Source organism: Silurus meridionalis, chromosome 3, assembly GCF_014805685.1.
Source record: "Silurus meridionalis isolate SWU-2019-XX chromosome 3, ASM1480568v1, whole genome shotgun sequence".
Taxonomy (NCBI): Eukaryota; Metazoa; Chordata; class Actinopteri; order Siluriformes; family Siluridae; genus Silurus; species Silurus meridionalis.
In genome coordinates this window covers 26,257,297-26,276,927 of record NC_060886.1, presented here as the reverse complement: position 1 = coordinate 26,276,927, position 19,631 = coordinate 26,257,297, and the positions used below count along the sequence as shown (strand labels likewise).

Here is a 19,631-nt window from a genome sequence, read left to right as displayed (position 1 = left end):
TACTTTAAATGTTGGTACTATTACTAGTAAAGAGAGAGAGGTAGCTGATATGATAGAGAAGAGAAAGGTAGATATGTTGTGTGTTCAGGAGACCAAGTGGAAAGGGAGTAAGGCCAGGAACATTGGAGGTGGGTTTAAACTGCTCTATCATGGTGTGGGTGGAAAAAGAAATGGTGTAGGGGTGATTCTGAGGGAAGAGTTTAGTAAGAGTGTAGTAGAGGTGAAGAGAGTTTCTTATAGGGTAATGAATGTGAAGCTGGAAGTTGAAGGGGCGATGATAAATGTCATCAGTGCTTATGCTGTGTGAGTTACATGGAGAGGTAGAAGTTGTTTTCTATGAATGAAAGATTACTGATTGGAGCAGACGTTAATGGGCATGTAGGTGAAGGGAACAGAGGTGATGAGGAGGTGATGGGTAGGTATGACCTTAAGGAGAGGATTGTGGAAGGGCAGATGGTGGTAGATTTTGCTAAAAGGATGGAAATGGCAGTGGTAAATACAAATTTTAGCAGGAAGACAATAGGATTAGTGAGGATGAAGTGTGAGCAGCGATTAAGAGGATGAAGAGTGGAAAGTTGGTTGGACCAGATGACATACCGGTAGAAGCATGGAGATGTTTAGGAGAGAGGAGAGGCAGTGGAGTTTTTAACCAGGTTTTTCAACAAGATTTTGGAAGGTAAGAGGATGCCTGAGGAATGGAGAAGGAGTTTGCTGGTACCGGTTTTTAAGAATAAGAGAGATGTGCAGACCTGCAGTAACTACAGTATGGTTTCATGACAAGAAGAGGTCAGAAGGAGTTGCATTGTGTGTTTGTGGATTTAGAGAAAGCGTATGACAGGGTGCCGAGAGAGGAGTTGTGCCAGGCTGAGAGACGAGTTGACCATCTGTGAGCAGCAGTATGGTTTAATGCAGAGGAAGAGCACCACAGACTTTGAGAATGTTGATAGAGAAGTATAGAGAAGGTCAAAGGAGTTGCATTGTGTGTTCGTGGATGAGAAGAGGAGTTGTGGTATTGTATGAGGAAGTTAGATGTGTCAGAGAAGTATGTAAGGGTGGTGCAGGACATGTATCAGGACAGTGTGACAGCAGTGAAGTGTGCAGTAGGAACAACAGACTGGTTCAAGGTGGAGGTTGGATTGCATCAAGAATTGGCTCTGAGCCCTTTTCTGTTTGCAGGGGTGATGGGCAGGTTGACAGACAAGGTCAGACAGGAGTCTCCATGGACTATGATCTTAGCGGAATATATTGTGATTTGTGGTCAGAGTAGGGAGCAGGTTGAGAAGAGCCTGGAGAGGTGGAGGTATGCGCTGGAGAGAAGGGGAATAAAAGTCAGTAGGAGTAAGACAGAGTACATGTGTGTGAATTAGAGGGGGGGCAGTGGAGAAACAGGGAGGGCTGTTGCAGGGAGAAGAGGTGAAGAAGGTGGAGCAGTTCAGGTACCTGGGGTCAACAGTGCAAAGTAATGGAGAGTGTGTTAGAGAAGTGAAGAAAAGAGTGCAGGAGTATCTGCAAGAATTAAAGGGAAAGTTTATAGGACTGTGGTGAGACCTGAGATGTTGTATGGTTTAGAGACAGTGGCATTGAGTAAAAGACAGGAGGTGGAGCTGGAGGTAGCAGAGCTGAAGATGTTGAGGTTTTCATTGAGAGTGACGACGATGGACAGGATTAGAAATTAGTTTATTAGAGGAACAGCACATGTAGGACATGTTGGGGACAAAGTGAGAGAGGCCCGATTAAGATTGTTTGGACATGTGCAGAGGAGGTATAAGGGGCATATCAGTAGAAGAATGCTGAGAATGGAGCCACTAGGAAGGAGGAAAAGCGGAAGGCCATGGAGGAGGTTTATGGATGTGGTGAGGGAAGACATGCAGGTAGTTGGGTTGAAAGAGGCAGATGTAGAAGAAGAAGAAGAAGAAGAAGAAGAAGAAGAAGAAGAAGAAGATTTATCCTTAAATGTCTATCTGCAGAAAAAACACTGTTAGGTTCACAGTATGATATCCATCTCCAGTTGTAGAGTGAAAATTACAGTGTCTCCTCAAGACTACTACAGCATACAGTGGTTTGACAGTATATCAACAATATATTGCATTATGCAACTACTAGTAAAAGCCATGCTACTCTGAGGAGTGCTAATTCAAGTGAAGTGCTAATTGAACATAGGGCTATGAATAATTCGAGGCACAGAACAAAGTAGTGTTGCCAGGATTGTATCAGGCTTTAGATCTAGTCTGCCATTAACTGAGGTTTAAATTAAGAATGTGAAGCAATGTGTTGTATTTTGGAGTCAGTTTGTCATATGATAAACCAATACGTATTTCCTTTGCAATGGACCTTGTTTTTCAATCTTTTATTTAAGTGGCAGTAAATCTTTATAAACAGACTTTGTTGACTGCCTCATTGCAAAGTAGCACTCAGTGTCTCTTACCAGAATGTATCAAGTCTTTTGATTCTGTGATTTATTATCTTGTTTTTGACTTTGTAATGCTTTCTTGTCTTAAAATCTTTTGTAGATTTGCCTATTGCTGATAGCTGTTGTTTGCTGATCAACTGATCCTGCCTCTTCCTGATTATAATTTTTGCATCACATTTTTTATTTATTTGCCAATTTCTTAATAAAATCCATACTGTACCTGCATCCAACTCTAATTCAGACACACAGCTGATTTACTGGCAGCAGCAAAACCAAAAAACACAAATCAAAGCTCACAGAGTGATAAACTTTGTTTTGACTCACATAAAAAAGCAGCAATCCTAAAAATGCTGTCTTGCAAACGCAATAAACAATCACTCAGACTGGTGAAGGGCATTGCAGCAACTCTAAGAGACATTAATTCCATTTTAATGCAAATATGGCAATGATTGTAAAAATGTGAAGGTAAAATTTGCTATGTAATCTGAACAGAGGGCTGAATTTCTTTCTTTACAAATAACAGATAGATATTGACATAAAAAGACATCGACATGCATTAACCTTGTCTTCACTAGAGTCTTTGTTTAGGGCTAGGAGGAAAATGCACTGTGATGAATTCAGGAACAAGCTGAAAAGCCTATAGCAGTGGTCCCCAACCCCCGGGAATGCGGACCGGCACCGGTCCGTGGGTCAATTGGTAGAATACATAACACATTATTTCTGTTTTATTTATTATCAGATTCTGAACGATGATTTATTTTGGAAAATTACCGGATTCTCTCCGCCACATCTGTCTATGACTCACTCACTTGGTCACATGTCTTACCTCCATCTGCTACCTTCTTAAAGGTGCTGCTCCGCCCGCTAACACATAATACATTACCGCTAAATTGAAACCCCCAAGCGAGCAAAATAAACAAAAACAACACAAAAATTCACTTTAACAATTTTATATTTAAGTTATTATAATACCAGTTTTTATGTCGTTGTATGATTTTATTTTGTTGTATTTATCCGCTACACCTTAAAGGCCGTGAAAATATTGTCTGACATTAATCCGGTACGTGGCGCAAAAAAGGTTGGGGATCACTGGCCAATAATACAATTACAAGTGTAAACTCAAAATGGTAACTGTAAGGAATCCAAACACTCAGGAATCTTGGACAGGCACAGGATTAGCTGACTGAATTAGCATTGGGCATAAAGTGTTGCACAGCATTCGAAGCAGATGTTGTGACAAACTAAATTGATTTGTAAAACAGCTTTCATCCTCCAAAATAACAACATTCCATTCTGTAAATATCTATTTCCTTCTTAAGCTCTCTCTACCCACACCTCCTACCACAAATGCTGCATTTGCAAGACCACCAGCATTGGGGAAAAACCAGACCACCCCTCATATGGCTATAGTTTCCAGAGAACAGCTGGCAGTAGTTTCTTCTCTTATATACTACTCTGATGTGAAGTAAATGTGCACTGTTCTATGTACCTATTTATACTAGAATTGATTGCCTTTTTTTTGCATTTATCTGAAACTCTATTTGTATTTTATTCAGTTTCATCTACCATTCTGCTTCATTAATATATGTAATAGACTGATAGGGAAAAAAGCTTTGTAGGACTGTCCAAATATTTTTTCAGTGTTTTCTTTTTATTGAAACCTTTCCTTCAATACATTTTAATACATAATATTTTAGTATGAAAAAAACATGGGAAAAAAAAAGTAATGGTGATACTACAGAGAATGGAACAAGGAATTACACACATTAGTGTATTTACTTCATTTCAATTCTGTTTTACAATTGAATGGACAATGATTATTGTCCCAAAGAAGCTTTATGTTGAAAAATATGTTATAAAATATACATTTATATATCAGTGCCTAAATGTATAGTGTTGTTTATGTCTGTACTTTTGAAATTCACCAACAGCTGGAACTAATTTTGTTGTGTCAACACTTGCCAATAGATCTGATTCTGATAAGTTTATCCCTAATGAGCAGGTCAGTGTTGACAGTGAGAAGGAAAAACTCCCTGAAATGAAACAAAGAGGAAACCAGATTCAAAATCTGGGTGGCACCAAATGTCCGAATGTGTTTTGTAGATTAATACTTTTACTTTTGATACTTAAATAAATTTAAAAGATACTACTGTATTATATTGCCATTCCAGGATAATAATTATGGATAAGGGAATGTTCGGGGAATAAGAACTATAGGTGTTACACAGATGAATGAGGAGGGTATAAAGACTGTGTTTTTGTTTGGGTACTTTCACAGAACTGCCTGGCTTTTTTCTGCTGATTAACTTGGTTTAGTTTATGTTACTATTGATAATAATCGGCCACGACACGATCAGAGTAATATTTTAGCAAGTGTTTGTAATTGAAAGGTTTCCTTCATCCATCTTCCCACACATCTATTTCTCTTCCACACTCCAGCCCAGGCGGGGGCGATAATGTACCAGTGTTACGAGTAAAAATCAAGAAACACAAAGAAGTGCCCGTTGTGGGTACTGTTAGTTCTGTTCAATAGGTGGCGATACTCACGAATGTGATAGTGTTCGTAAAATAAAGAAGAAAACGACAACATCCGCTAGCAGTTCGCTTTAGTTTACCGGTTAGCAGGACCACAGACGTCTCGTGTATCGGTGTAAGAGGTTTCTCAAAGATGCCAGTGGCAGTCATGCTGGGAGAACATTATGAGAAGCTTCTGGAGCAGTGTGAGACTCAGGAGCTGGAGGTAACACCGAGAGGAGAGAAGCCTGGTGTCCGGGTTCCTCTATGATTTTCACTTACACAGAGCTTCAAATTCGCCTGTTCACTTCAACCCCATGTTCATGAAGTGTGACTTCAGTGTCATTACAGCATCAGCCGGCCTTATAGTTAGTGAACTTAATATTTAAACTATTATTTTGAAATATATACTCTGGACGAGCTATTTAACATAACAGATGTGATGGTATGGACAGGAAAAGACAGATTTGACAGTGTTTGAATGAAGAATGAAGGCAGATCTCATAATACAGAGGAAAGAGAGCCATAATATAAAGCTTTTGCAAAGAAATCCTACATATGGAGCAATTTTACATGCTTTAGTCATTTTCATTGTTATTTCTCTGTGGACACAGGGGTGTCAGGAATTAGGACTGGGATATACTGTAGAAGTATAGTCTGAATGCTGCACAGGCATGAGCAATACAGGAAATAAAACACACCATGACCCCCCAAAAAAAGCAAAGTAGAATTTATGGTTCAACATGTAAACAATCCTGAGCAGCAGTACACACATTTGTTAAATATTAATTTGCTCTATTAAAGTGATCAGTCTGTAGGAATGAACTGTTCCTGAATCTGTAAACCTCTTGCAGTTAAAGGAATGTGATCTGTCTATGGGAAGGATGAGAGAAATCCAGTTCCTTGTGCACATCTTAATGTGGAACCCCTTAATGTCAGGAAAATGTAATCCAGTACAGCAGTGATAAGAGTTACAAACCACATGCTTTGACACACTATGAGGTGGAAATAATTGTTGGGATCTTTATCATAATACATATTCAATGTGATCAGTGAGATTTTTAGACAGGATTAACTGCATAGGAAATGATACTTGATTACATCATATCAATCGTGTTTTTCAAACCAAATCAAATCAAATTTATTTGTCACATACACATACATACAGGGTACGACATGCAGTGAAATGCTTATTACGACGGTCCGGCATGAGGGAATAGGATGGAGAGAAAAATAATACATAATAATAATATAATAAAAAGACTGATAAATAAAGTATAAAAACTATATAAAATAAAATATAAAAATATAAAAATATATATATATATATATATATATATATATATATATATATATATATATATATATATATGAGAGAAAAACTGTCTTAATAGTTAAAAAATATAAGAAAAACATTCAAAATAGACACTAATAATCATTTTTTTCCCGTTTTACCCGTTCAATGAAGGGTTTTCCGTTAGAATATTTTCAACAAGATTTAAATGAAGAAACGTAAAACAACCATTGCTGAATCAGAAACACGTTTGGATTTACCATTTCTTATAAATTACCAAGTGCATTTATAAATCTTGACCGAAATTGGATTGAATACATGAAGTGTCTGAACAGAACGAGATCAACTCCATAGCGTTGTCTGAGGCATCATGTTTACCAGAATTAGATCGGCCAAAATGTCCCACTTTCATGGAAACATTGTAGATTAAAGAAGCGTGGGGATGGTGGTGTTTAAAAGAGAATTAAAATCTCTGTTTTTATTTATTACAGAGTGCAACCACAACATATTTTAATGATGCATGTTTAAGTAAAGTTAGATGCATGTTTTTCGTTTATTCAGGCTGAAACTGATCATTCGTCTGATTATAATGAGTTTACAGATACTGACACCATGTCATGTTTTATTGTTTTATAAATAATATTTTTAAAGTAGGTTTAGCCGTCCCTCATCTTTGTCCACAATTTATATTGACATGCACGATATCTGCTATTACTTGCTCCAGGCTCCAGGTGGCATTGCAACTCCACAAGTGTATTGCCAGCTGCTGTCTCTCTACCTGCTACACAATGATATGTGAGTGCTTGATCTTTATTATTATTATTATTATTATTATTATTATTATTATAAAATTTTTTAATTACTGTTTTTATTGCTTATTATTGCTATTTTTAATTTTAATTTTTTTTACAATTTCACAGGAACAACGCCAGGTATCTTTGGAAGCGGATTCCACAAGCAATCAAAACGGTAACACATTTAGATATCTGTTCTAATGAGAGCCTCAGGTTGGCTATTATTAAAAGAATAAAGGAAGGTAGCTAGCTGGCTGTTTGTTTACACGTTTATTTATGTATAGAAATCATGGAGGGGTCTGAAATTGTCATCGTAGGTGCATGTCCACTGTGAGAGACATAATCTAAAAAATAAAATCCAGAAATCACAATATATGATTTTTAAACTACAGTGGAATCCGCTTATCTCGCCCTCGGTTACCTCGACAACCCTATTAAGTCGACGTTTTTTAAGTGGAACCGCCAAATTCTCGCTTTTTCTAATCATTTTTTATCAGTTATGTCGACTTTTTTTTATGTCGCTGAACCCTGATATCTCGAGCACAAGGGGGAAAAAATTTGCCATTTAACGTCGGTTATCTCGGTGCAGCCGCAGAAGAACTCGCGAAAGTGGCGGAAAAATCAAGTCTTACAGCTGCTACAGGTGTTGTATTGTATACTGGTGAATCTCTGCTGTTAGTTAGTGCTAGTGTCCGTAGTGTTAGTAGGGGCGCGGCGCGGTGCACTTTGGGAAGAAAAGAGCAGCCGCTGAGAGAGTGCCGGTGGGAAGGCACGTACCAGGATACACATAAGCGATAACAACGACCGCCGTGAACCAACATATACCAACAATAATGGACAGTGAGAGTGTGGAAGTTTAAATAAGAGCTGGTGATGATGCTAAACGAGCACCATATGTGCGCGATTGAAGCCGGGAGCTTCAGAGAAAGCGGCCGAGAAAGCACCTGACACGCTGAAGGGGGCCGAAAGGGGCGTGGCAGGTGGATTCCTGACAGATAAACATGTACTGTATGTATTTTTATAGCATGAGTTCATCAAACAAATCGCTGCAACGCTGTTGTGTAAAAAACCCTTCAAAAACACGTGCATGCACATTCTCATTTATTAACGCACATCATGTACATAAAGAAATTTAAAGCACGTTAATATACTGTTGCCATTTTGATTTTCGTTTATCTCGATCATCGGTTACCTCGATGCTTTTTGGCGACCCCCTAGGACATCGACATAACCGGGTTCCACTGTATTTATTTGTATGATACAGCTGCAAATAAGTATTTGAACACCTGTCTATCAGCTAGAATTCTGACCCTCAAAGACCTGTTAGTCTGCCTTTAAAATGTCCACCTCCACTACATTTATTATCCTAAATTAGATGCACCTGTTTGAGGTCGTTAGCTGCATAAAGACACCTGTCCCCATACAATCAGTAAGAATCCAACTACTAACATGGCCAAGACCAAAGAGCTGTCCAAAGACACTAGAGACAAAATTGTACACCTCCACAAGGCTGGAAAGGGCTACGGGGAAATTGCCAAGCAGCTTGGTGAAGAAAGGTCCACTGTTGGAGCAATCATTAGAAAATGGAAGAAGCTAAACATGACTGTCAATCTCCCTCGGACTGGGGCTCCATGCAAGATCTCACCTCGTGGGGTCTCAATGATCCTAAGGAAAGTGAGAAATCAGCCCAGAACTACACAGGAGGAGCTGGTCAACGACCTGAAAAGAGCTGGGACCACCGTTTCCAAGGTTACTGTTCGTAAAACACTAAGATGTCATGGTTTGAAATCATGCATGGCACGGAAGGTTCCCCTGCTTAAACCAGCACATGTCCAGGCACGTCTTAAGTTTGCCAATGACCATTTGGATGATCCAGAGGAGTCATGGGAGAAAGTCATGTGGTCAGATGAGACCAAAATAGAACTTTTGGGTCATAATTCCACTAAATGTGTTTGGAGGAAGAAGAATGATGAGTACCATCCCAAGAACACCATCCCTACTGTGAAGCATGGGGGTGGTAGCATCATGCTTTGGGGGTGTTTTTCTGCACATGGGACAGGGCGACTGCACTGTATTAAGGAGAGGATGACCGGGGCCATGTATTGCGAGATTTTATGCAATGAATGGGAGGTGAAAGCCGAAGTGAAAGCAAAACAGTTTATTGCAACACAGGGCAAAGCCAAACACAAACTTGCCTTGAAAGTGAATATTCCGGTGGTGCGCTCTGGGAGCGCGGTCCACTAAGTCCCAAACTGAAAAGAGGCAGTCTGTATATATAATCCACGGGTGTGCGTGGTAGAAGCGCGGCGCTGAACAGCACACGGGAGAATGTGGGATGAGCAGCAAACGCATAGAATTAACAACGGCAGGATCGGGGGAATCCGGGATGCGCTTTGGGAAGAAAAGCGCAGCCGGTGAGAGAGTGCGGAGTCCGAGTGGGAAGGCACGTGCCGGGATACACATGAGCGATAACAACGACCGCCGTGAACCAACATATACCAACAATAACAGATGGTGAGAGTGTGGAAGTTTAAATAGGAGCTGGTGATGAGTGCTAAATGTGCGCGATTGAAACAGGGAGCTTCAGAGAAAGTTTGACAGCCGATGAAGGGGGCGTGGCAGGTGGATTCTGACAGTTAACAAACATTTTTGTACATTTTATAGCATGCCTTCATCAGTTTATTGCCCTGTGTTGCAATAAACTGTTTTGCTTTCACTTCAGCTTTCGCCTCCCATTCATCGCATAACATTTAACAACAAAAGGCATATGTGCACCAACTAACAGCAGAGATTCACCAGTATACAATACAAACCACCGTCGATTCTCCATACAAACCTTTATTATATTCTCCAACATTGCAAACACAAAGATCGCTCACAAAATCACTAAAAACGTGCGGGGTGTAGTTCTTTTCACAAAAAGCTAACCAGTGTCAACATTAAATTCTCAAGTCATTTCACTCTGACACACAGCTCTGAAAAGTGTCCTACACCTGTAGCATCTGTAAGGTTCCACTTCAAAAATGTCGACTTAATAGGGTTGGCGAGTTAACCGAGGTCTAGATAAGTGGGTTCCACTGTAATATTTTTAAACAAACTTACTTCAAATAACAAAATATAATTTTTGCATTTTTATTTGCACAGGCAACCCCAGAACTGGCCGCTATTTGGACAGTAGGACAGTGTATTTGGCAGAGAGATTTCCCAGGCATCTACAGTGCAATTGCTGCCCATCAGTGGTCTGAACCGGTTCTCCTGTAATGGAGTCTCTAAGAGGTACTTTTTTAAAAGCTATGTGTATGTATAACTGTGCACTTGGAGTATGTTGATTATAAGGTCTTTGACACCATACACCAAATACTAATAAGCGATCTATAGAAGGTGATGTGATTTGTTTTCTCTTGATTTGTCTTTGCTGCTCATGAATGCTCTTTTGTAGGCTGTAGACGTTATTTGACAAAGTTAACAGCAAATATCAAAAGAGAAAAGCACGGTCAACGTTATTTAACAAGAAATGTGATGTCAGAGCATTCTATTGAAAATATGAAAAAAGTTTATTTAAATTGTTATTTATTTTCAACAACATATTTCATGATGATCTACACTTCCTGTGTTAAGTCGGTCAAGTGCTCTGTTTTTACAGAGGTCAATTTACACATAATGACTTAGAGATTTATTTCAACTCTCATTTGCTATATATAAGTTTTCACTTGGTCAGTATTTCATGGTGTTGCCATTCCTCCTGACAGGTCTGGTGTAACTGAGTTTGGTTTGTGCGGCTTGTTGCTCAAATACACCTTTTCAGTTTAGTTCACAAGGATTCAGGTCAAGGCTTTACTAATGTTTTTTTTTTTTACTTTGGAGACTTGCTTAAGAAGTCCCTGGCTATCTTCAAGCGACAGGTGAAGACCTTCATCTTCCTGAAACACTTAACAAAACAAACTTGGAAAGTGTTAGTTTAAAAATCTGGCTGATTTATTGTAAGTTCCAGTGTAGATTTATTCATTGATAGACACTCTAAGAACTTTTTTACGTTGCTCTGGAAAAGGGCGTTTGCTAAATGCCGTAAATATAAAAGTAAATCCCTGTCCTGCTGGAGGAACCAGTTCAGAGCAAGATTTAATGTCTCAATGTCCTGTAATTTTTCTTCAGAATTTCTAGATAATCCTCATTCCTCATGATGCCTTGACACAATATGTGAGTGCTTTCCCAGTATTTTTCAGTCCCCACGTTGTTCCGCCCTGATTATTATTATTATTATTATTATTATTTATAATAACCTGCAAGTTCAGGAATGCTACAGACCAGACTGTAAAAAAAAAAAAAAAAAATTAAATTCTATCTAATGCTGCATTTGGCTAGACATTTGTCTATAACTCCTTATTCTTGACATCTGACCAGAATTTATTTGGAAACATTGAACAGACTCCTCTAAGTTCAACAAGAGTTCAGCAAATGATGTATGATCAACACGGCAGCACACATCACCAGCAGTAAACAAAGTAGCAGATCTTATCTTTAAATGACTTATTGCGTATATACAAATATTTGTTTTTGATCAATCAACTTGCTGCCGATATTTTTTTGGCTTAATCTACAACGCTGACTGTACAGTCCAGGAAAACTATCACTCATGTCAGTTAGTTGATAACAAAAGAAAAGGTAAAGGCATTCATGTTTTTCCACTTTGTAGCTGAAATGCACAGAGGATCCATTTTGTATTGTGAAGCAGCTCTGATCTGAACACTGTTTCATTTTCATCTAAATTTGTAAATGTTTGATGAGTGAAGACATTCACTGCTTTATCGGTTAGACAGCACAGACAGAGGAAATATTCAGGCATCAGAGAAAGTTTTTTTTTTATTCTTTGTGTGTTGGATCACTGAATGGCTTAAGAAAACCTTCTTCTTCTTTCGGCTGCTCCCATTAGGGGTCGCCACAGCGAATAATCCGTCTCCACACTACTCTGTACTCTACATCTGCCTCTTTTTTTATTTATTCGTGATCTGCATATTTGATTTGGCACATGTTTAGGCAGGATGCCCTTCCTAATGCAACCCTCCTCATTTATTAGGGCTCTGCTTGGGACCAGCACTAAGAGTACACTGGCTTGTGCAACCCTGATGGCTGAGTTTGCTCAAGGAAACCTATATTATGATTATACAACACAATTCCAAACCATCATCTCAAGCATACACTACATTGTTTACAGGTTTTTTTAACACTCAAGTTCTGCACATAAACGTTATATCATAAAACAAGTATTTGCGCTAAACTGAAATTCCATACGCCAGACTACAGTGGTAGTGTACATCATTCTCTCATGCTGAAAGAAATCCCTAACCCTAACCCATTCCACCTCACACTGGTAATGCACAGACAATGAATTTGTGTGATGGAACACAATAATTTAAATTAAATGTAATAATATTCATATATATTTATATTTCAGATTTTAACATTGCTACAAAGTTAGTTTATAGAAATCCCGTTTTTACAATGAACAAACCAGAGGTAAAAACACTGACATGTCAAGATGAGAAGGAGGCATTGAGAGCTGTACCACATCACCATATTTGGCAACAACCAAATAGCAGAATGAAGCACCCCAGCAGGGTTGAGAGAAGGAATGACTTGGTGTGAAACTATTGTGTCATATGTCTTGTGGTAAACTCTAGAGACTGTTGTGTATAAAAATCTAAGCAGATCAACAACTTCTGACATATGCAAACCAGCCCTTTTTGTACCAACAACATGTCACAATCACAGGCACAGAGATCATGTTTTTCCCTCTCTGATATTTGATTAACTGAAGCTCTTAACAGGTATCTAAATGATTTTGGGCATAGCTGCTGCCACATACTAGGTTACTAGGTTAAAGTGCAACGTACTGTTCCTAATAAAGTGGAGATTGAGTGTATATTATCATTATGTCTAAGTAAGAATTTTTGATCACAAATAAACTGTTCACCTCATCTTTTGCAATCAGCACTTTGTTTGTGGTTTATCAAACCTCATCAAATTAGCTTCAAAGTAAATTAAAATGTTTTTTTATGTCCAATTTCCTGCTGATTTTCAGTGCATTCTTCAGCAATCACAACATCCCGAAATAACCGTGACTGACTGATGAAAGTTCAAAGCTTGTACACAGGTCTGGGTGTGTGGCTGAGTCATGTTACACAAAGTGTCCTGAACAGAACAGTTTAGAGCAGCAGATGGTGGTGTAAACCCACGTCGAGGCTTGGGGACATGTGCTTTGCAGCTCCTTCGTTTGGGATTTGTTATGTTTTTCTGTGCTTGTGCTAAACTTTGGGATTTTTTTTGGCGGATATCTGTTATCCATCAGTGATGTCAAGTTTTATGCCTGCAACTGTTTAAAACTGTTCAGTTCTTGCTCTTAACAAAGTTCAGTCCTTCTGCACTTAGTTATTTCACAATTATACAAGTTGAATGGAGACCCTTGTGTAGCATTTTAAAGTGTGTGAGGTTATTTCTCATTTCAAAACTCAGTCCTGCAGTTTCTTGCTTTTGTTAGGTAGGTTTTCTGCAAGACCAGGTTTTCTGATAAATTATATAGGTAAAGCATGTGTGTTTACCAAGGAGAAATTATTACATGTTTGGAACAAGAGCACAACATTTCTCTGAATATTAGTTCTGTGCTAAGTGGAGGAATCACTTACACACACTATTCACTTGATCCTCATGTGCGTGCATGTGATTCACCCAGACTATGGCAAGAAGTTAAAAATAGTGCTTTGCCCAAGTAGCAGTGTGTTCCCTATGTATTTCTGTAGACGTTAAAATGTTTGTTTGTTTCTGAACTGATTGAACATTGGTCAGTTTGACATAATGTGACGATGAGGATGTTTATGTAACAAGTATACTGTTTAGTAATATTTACACTTTTTTTCACAATTATTTTTATAGTGGAGATATAAACCATAATAAAACTAGTTAATATATTTTTCCACTTCTTTAAAGTCAACAAAAGATGGTAACAAAAGATGGTCACTATTTAATGTTTATTGTTTTTCTATTTAAATGTAAGATCTGCCTTGTTTTTTTATAGGCAGTGGTACAAATGCAACAAAAATCTTTTGAACAAAAGTAAACATTTTAAAGAGTTATTTGTAATGGCTATTATTATAAACATTTGACAGGCTTGAGTCCAAGGTTCAACAGATGGTCCTTGTTCATCACTTCACAAATATTTATTCTGTAGAAATTTGTCACATTTGTCCCTGGAAGGGCTAAAGTTGTGTCCCTGACTTTCGGAGCCATGTGACCTGTGGAGGCTGATGGGAGGTTGGGGGTGTTACTTCTCCAAAAAGAGACTCAAAAACAAACCATCTGCCCTAATTGGTTGGTGGGATTGAGCGTCACTGGCAACAAGACGATGGTATAAAACCGTTGGCCTCTGCGCCTCAACAGAACTGACAGCTGATGGGACATACCTCTGTTGTGTTGCTATAATTACAACAGACATCGCACCCAGCATTAGACACCAGCGGTAGTTAAAATGGAAATCCAGAGGACTGGCTCCCTGATGGGATCACCGAACTCCATGGATAGTCTGGAAAAACAACTTAGTTGTCCAATCTGTCTTGATATGTTCACCAAGCCAGTAGTGATCCTTCCCTGTCAACATAACCTGTGTCGTGGATGTGCTAGCGATCTTTACGACTCGCGAAACCCGTACAGATTTTCAGGCGGGGTGTTCAGGTGTCCAACATGTCGTTTCGAGGTGGTTCTTGATCGTCATGGTGTACATGGACTTCAAAGGAATCTTCTAGTTGAGAACATTATCGATCTTTACAAACAGCAGCAAGAAGGTAGTGGAAACACCACAGCACCTGTAAAGGCTAAAGTCTCCACTGAACCATTATGTGAGGAGCACCAGGATGAAAAGATCAACATCTACTGTGTGACCCACCAGACTCCCACTTGCTCGATGTGTAAAGTGTTTGGACAGCACAAGGACTGTGAAGTTTCCCCAATTGCTAGTGTTTACCAGGCTCAAAAGGCCGAGATGAGCAATGCCATTGATACCCTGGTTGCAGGAAATGGGCGGCTGCAGGCCCTGCTAAAACAGATGGAGGAAGCTTGCAAAGCTGTTCAGGACAATGCTCAGCATGCTAAGCAAAGGCTAGGGGAGCGATTTGATGGTCTATATGTAGCTCTAGAAGAACGAAAGAACACACTCTTGGAGCATATCAGCAAAGAGCAGGAAGAGAAAGTGGCATCCTTAAGAAAGCTAGCTAGACATTATGGAGACCGTCTTCAAGCAGGCACGGATCTCACTGACACAGCAGTCCAAGCCCTTGAACAAAGCAGCGCTGCAGAGTTCCTGCAGTCCTCTAGGAGTCTTATTGCACAGACAAAGGATACAGCCAAGAGTTCTCTGGCTGAAGAAAGACCTGAACCTGGTTTTGAAAGGATGGACCATTTTACTCTTTTTACCGACCATATTGAAGCATTGTTGTCCAAGATGGACTTTGGTGCAGACAATACTGGAGAAAGTGAAGAGGGAGAGGAAGAAGAAGAAGAGGAGTGATCTAGATACTTTGTGGTTGAAGAGTTAGAGTCTAAAAGTAAAAGTAAAGGACAGCATCAACGATGTTGCTAAATAATGTATTTTAACATATTTAAGAAGGTTTTACCAGGTGTGCTAAAACTACACTATGAGTAGGAATATGATTAAGTGCCATTTTATACTTTTATAATGAGAGTTTATATTTGTGTCTCTATGAGAATCATATGTTGAGAGTATACTCTGTATTCTGAAATAATGGAAATGATTATATTGTTAAATTAATATACAATAAAATAACACTGTAAAGGTTGTTGTATAAGTGTATATGACTGTATTTCATTGTTTGATTTCTTTGGCTATTATGCTGCATTAGAGTGAAATCTTTAATAAAACATAGATCTGAGATCTAGATGCATTTTCATTTATGTGTAAGAAGTGTATTGATAAAGAAAGCTTAGTTCTTTTCTCTCTTAAAATCACTTTTATTTGAGCTTGGTTTACATAGGACAGACATCATGGCCTATTTTTAGGAGGCTTTGGAGTAGTATGTCAGTGTAGGACAGATGAACCAGCTCCTATTTCTGCCCTCTGATTCTCGAGTAACTTATACACCAAGTTAAAAAGGGATCATAAGCAACCAGATTTTTTTAATCATGTTTTATTAACACTTTGTTAGTTGAGTTGAAAAACTCACCAAGCAGCAATGAACATTGAGTTGACCTGAGAGACAACGAAAGGCAAAGCTGCACCAAGCAACTCAAATTGAGCTTGTGTGAGTCATATAGGTTATACATGTACATGTGTATTATGTGACGAATATATTTCTGTATACAGTACAGTGCAACCTCGATACTCACGAGTAACAACAAAATGGCGAGGTTTTGACTGTCCTTTTGATGGTTCCTTTTTCAAGGGGAATTGTACATGTACTGTAGTGTAAACTCACTAATAAACTGTAAACTGAATTAAACTGAATTACTTGTAATGTTTTATTTACTACTTTGATTGAATAATAGAATATTTTTTCAAACATTTTTGTCATTCATTAGTACAAACTCTGTTTAGAAATGTGTTTAGAAATGTTACTGTACTTTATGATCCGATTCCAAATGATAACTCGCAAACTATCGAGGTCGCGAGTGTCAAGGTCACGAGTTTCGAGGTTTCACTGTATATAAAACACAAGTAGACTTGCACTGCGCAGAGCATTTTTGAACCTTGCACACCAATAAGGTCATCTGGATTTGTGTTTTATCCCCAACCAGAGTCTACCCGTAGGAGGGCATATGGCCTTGTAGCTCAAGCATACACCTCAATCAGTGCAGAGGACTTTGCCTCCTTTGTGGGATATTCTGTGGAAGAAGCTGTAAAGGGTAAGATATTATTTATAATCAAACAGCACATTCATTTAGAAGCGCATTACAAATGTGTCATTATGTAAGTGCAGAAAATGTTATATAAAATATAGTAAACATTTAGATATTTAAAACTCTTTTATGAATTGTACTAATTATACATAATCTAAAAATATAAAACCACAATTCCAAAAAAAAAAAGTTTACACTGTGTAAAATGTAAATGAAACCAGAATTCAATGATTTGCAAATCAAACAAACCCATATTTTATTTAGAATAGAACAGAAAAAAACATATCAAATGTTGAAACTGAGGAATTTGAGGGTCCTGGGTCTTCTTTGTTGTATTATTCATGCTTTTTTGTTGTATTATTCATGCTTTTTTGTTGTATTATTCATGCTTTTTTGTTGTATTATTCATGCTTTTTTGTTGTATTATTCATGCTTTTTTGTTGTATTATTCATGGCAAATGGTTTCACTTGTCCCTTGCACATAAAGATTTTCTCCAGATTCAATTAATCTTTGGATTATATTTTATATTATAGATGAGGTATTCAAAGTCTTTGCAATTTTATGTCGAGGAGCAGTATTAAAAATTGTTCCAAGACACTGTTTTTCGCTTACCCGTTATATTTTACCTGATATTATTTGCCCTGATCGTGTTACTGACCTGTTGCCAATTAACCCAAATAATTACAAAATGTTTCTCTAGTTGTTTCTCACAATTATTTTTCCAGGCTTTTGTTACCCCGTTCCAACTTATTTTTTAGATGAGTTGCTTTATTTTTCTTTCAAATGGTACATTTCCTCACCTTAAACATTTGTTCTATTTCATAAATCATAAAGTATTATTATTTTTTTTATTTTATTTTACCCAGCATTCGACTTTATTACACTCAACCTATTAGTCATCAGGACAGATAGCAGAATACTTGATCCCCATTTTTTGGATTTATGTTTTTCAGATTCCCAACCCACACTTTTTTTTTTTTTTCTTTTTTTTTTTTTCTTTTCACTTTTTATTGTAAAATAACAGTAATTTTCCATTATGTTCTTGTTTAAGACAAGACTTGTTTTTCTCTCTCTCCTTTAAATTTGCTGTTGTGTTATGGTGTGACATCCTTTTACAACTTGCTATAATTAAAAAAAAGGCAACATTTGCATGTTTGAAACAAATCTTGTTTGTTCTGTGTCAAAAGGCGTTATCAGTCATGGGTGGCAGGCGGATCCCAACGCCCGGATGATAATTCCACAGAAACCAGGTGGGGGCACTGTTTCTTTTTGGTTTTAAGAAAGTTTTTTTCCTCTTTTGCCCCTCATGTAGGTCTGAATCATCTGTATGTAATGTTCCAGTTAGACTCCCCCTCCTATGTAGAAAAACAAACTGTTGGTTGTCCATGGTAACCACATAAAGTATTGCCCACACACTTTACCCTTTTATTCTCTGGTCTCTGGTTTAATTGTATTCATGACTCTGCTGTTCTGTGGATATTTAACAAGGTTAGTTTAACACACAGTTCAGCTGTATGTGTTTAATTCCATCATGTTCACAGGTTTCTATGTGGTCAGAGGTGATTGAGAATGTGGAGGTTTAATGAAACGTATTATCTCATGTCAGGCTCATGCTCCCTTCTTTGCTGTTCTTTCTCTTCAGATCCACCCCGGTTTCATTGGTTCCAAACGAGCAGCAGCTGGCCAGACTCACTGACTACGTGGCCTTCCTTGAGAACTGATCCCCCCCTACTCTTACCCCCACCCTCTTTTAATCTTCACAGCTAAACTTTGTAATTTCGAAGGTCTTAAGTATGTTCTTCCTGTTTTTGACTGAGTGACATGCAGGACTTTCCCAGATGCTAGTCACACTATGCATGTGTTGCTTGATTTGGATTTCATTTAGCAGTGGTTTAACTTTATTTAGCCCACGCTCCTTTTTTTTTTTTCTTTTCTCATTAATTTGCACAGAACAATTCCTTTGTTCTACACGTCACGATGGTTTCCATGTTTTATGGTGAAGAATTTCTTCTTAAAGCTCAGGCTATGATGCCCGGGCGAAAAAAATTATTCATTTTGTATTCGTTTCTGAAGGTACAATATAAAAGTATAACGAGAGTGCACATTTGGCAAAATCAAACCATGCGCGTGTTAGGTGTCATACATACACTGACGTTTGTGCACTAGGAATAAACCCAGTAGTGTTCAGTGCTACATGTATTGAAATAAGGTTTAATCGGCCAGAATTCACTAAAGAAATAAAGACCATATCCAAACTTTCTTTAGGGAAGTTCTTTTTTACCGGTTTTCCTGCCTGAGATTATCAGAGTTCTTGTTTGTCTGTTGAAGTTTTTTTCAACCACAGGAAAAGGACAAAATAAAAATGAAACATTGACACTCTAGAAATGCCATTTTACATATCAGGATGTTTTTTATCTTCTGCATTTATTTTCTGAAGGGGGCTCGTGTGGCTTGGACATAACAAAAACATCTGGCGTTGACAAGCAAATCTGTCTTCTAGCTTGCAAAATATAGATGTGTTTCCATGTGATAAAGGCATTATGATTACTAGAATTTACTAGAATGGACTTTTTGCAGGTTCAGCAGAAGCAATAGATGTTACACACATATCTGTTTTCAATGATGAGTTCATCAGTTCATGAAGTAATGTACAGTACACATTTACAAAATCTGGCAGTTGAACTACTCTGTTTTCCCATGCACACCTGCAACATGTTC

At 38.1% G+C, this 19,631-nt stretch overlaps 2 protein-coding genes across 2 annotated transcripts; both read left to right on the top strand.

Annotated features, from left to right (window-relative positions):
* The first annotated feature begins 4,959 nt into the window (after nucleotides 1-4,959).
* cops8 (COP9 signalosome subunit 8) lies at nucleotides 4,960-19,172 on the top strand. Its single transcript, XM_046845067.1, is given in 9 exon segments — nucleotides 4,960-5,150; nucleotides 6,943-7,013; nucleotides 7,139-7,187; nucleotides 10,157-10,262; nucleotides 10,265-10,288; nucleotides 16,811-16,918; nucleotides 18,101-18,163; nucleotides 18,556-18,558; nucleotides 18,561-19,172. Coding segments are annotated over 9 exon segments (570 nt in total). The 5' UTR covers nucleotides 4,960-5,078; the 3' UTR covers nucleotides 18,635-19,172.
* On the top strand, nucleotides 14,069-16,776 carry trim63b (tripartite motif containing 63b). The gene has a single exon (XM_046845054.1). It carries the CDS (start codon nucleotides 14,532-14,534, stop codon nucleotides 15,564-15,566), a length of 1,035 nt encoding a protein of 344 aa, XP_046701010.1. The 5' UTR covers nucleotides 14,069-14,531; the 3' UTR covers nucleotides 15,567-16,776.
* Nucleotides 19,173-19,631: the final 459 nt, after the last annotated feature.

Coding starts and splice junctions, on each gene's coding strand:
- trim63b (XM_046845054.1), top strand. CDS start 14,532: ATGGAAATCCAGAGGACTGGCTCCCTGATGGGATCACCGAACTCCATG.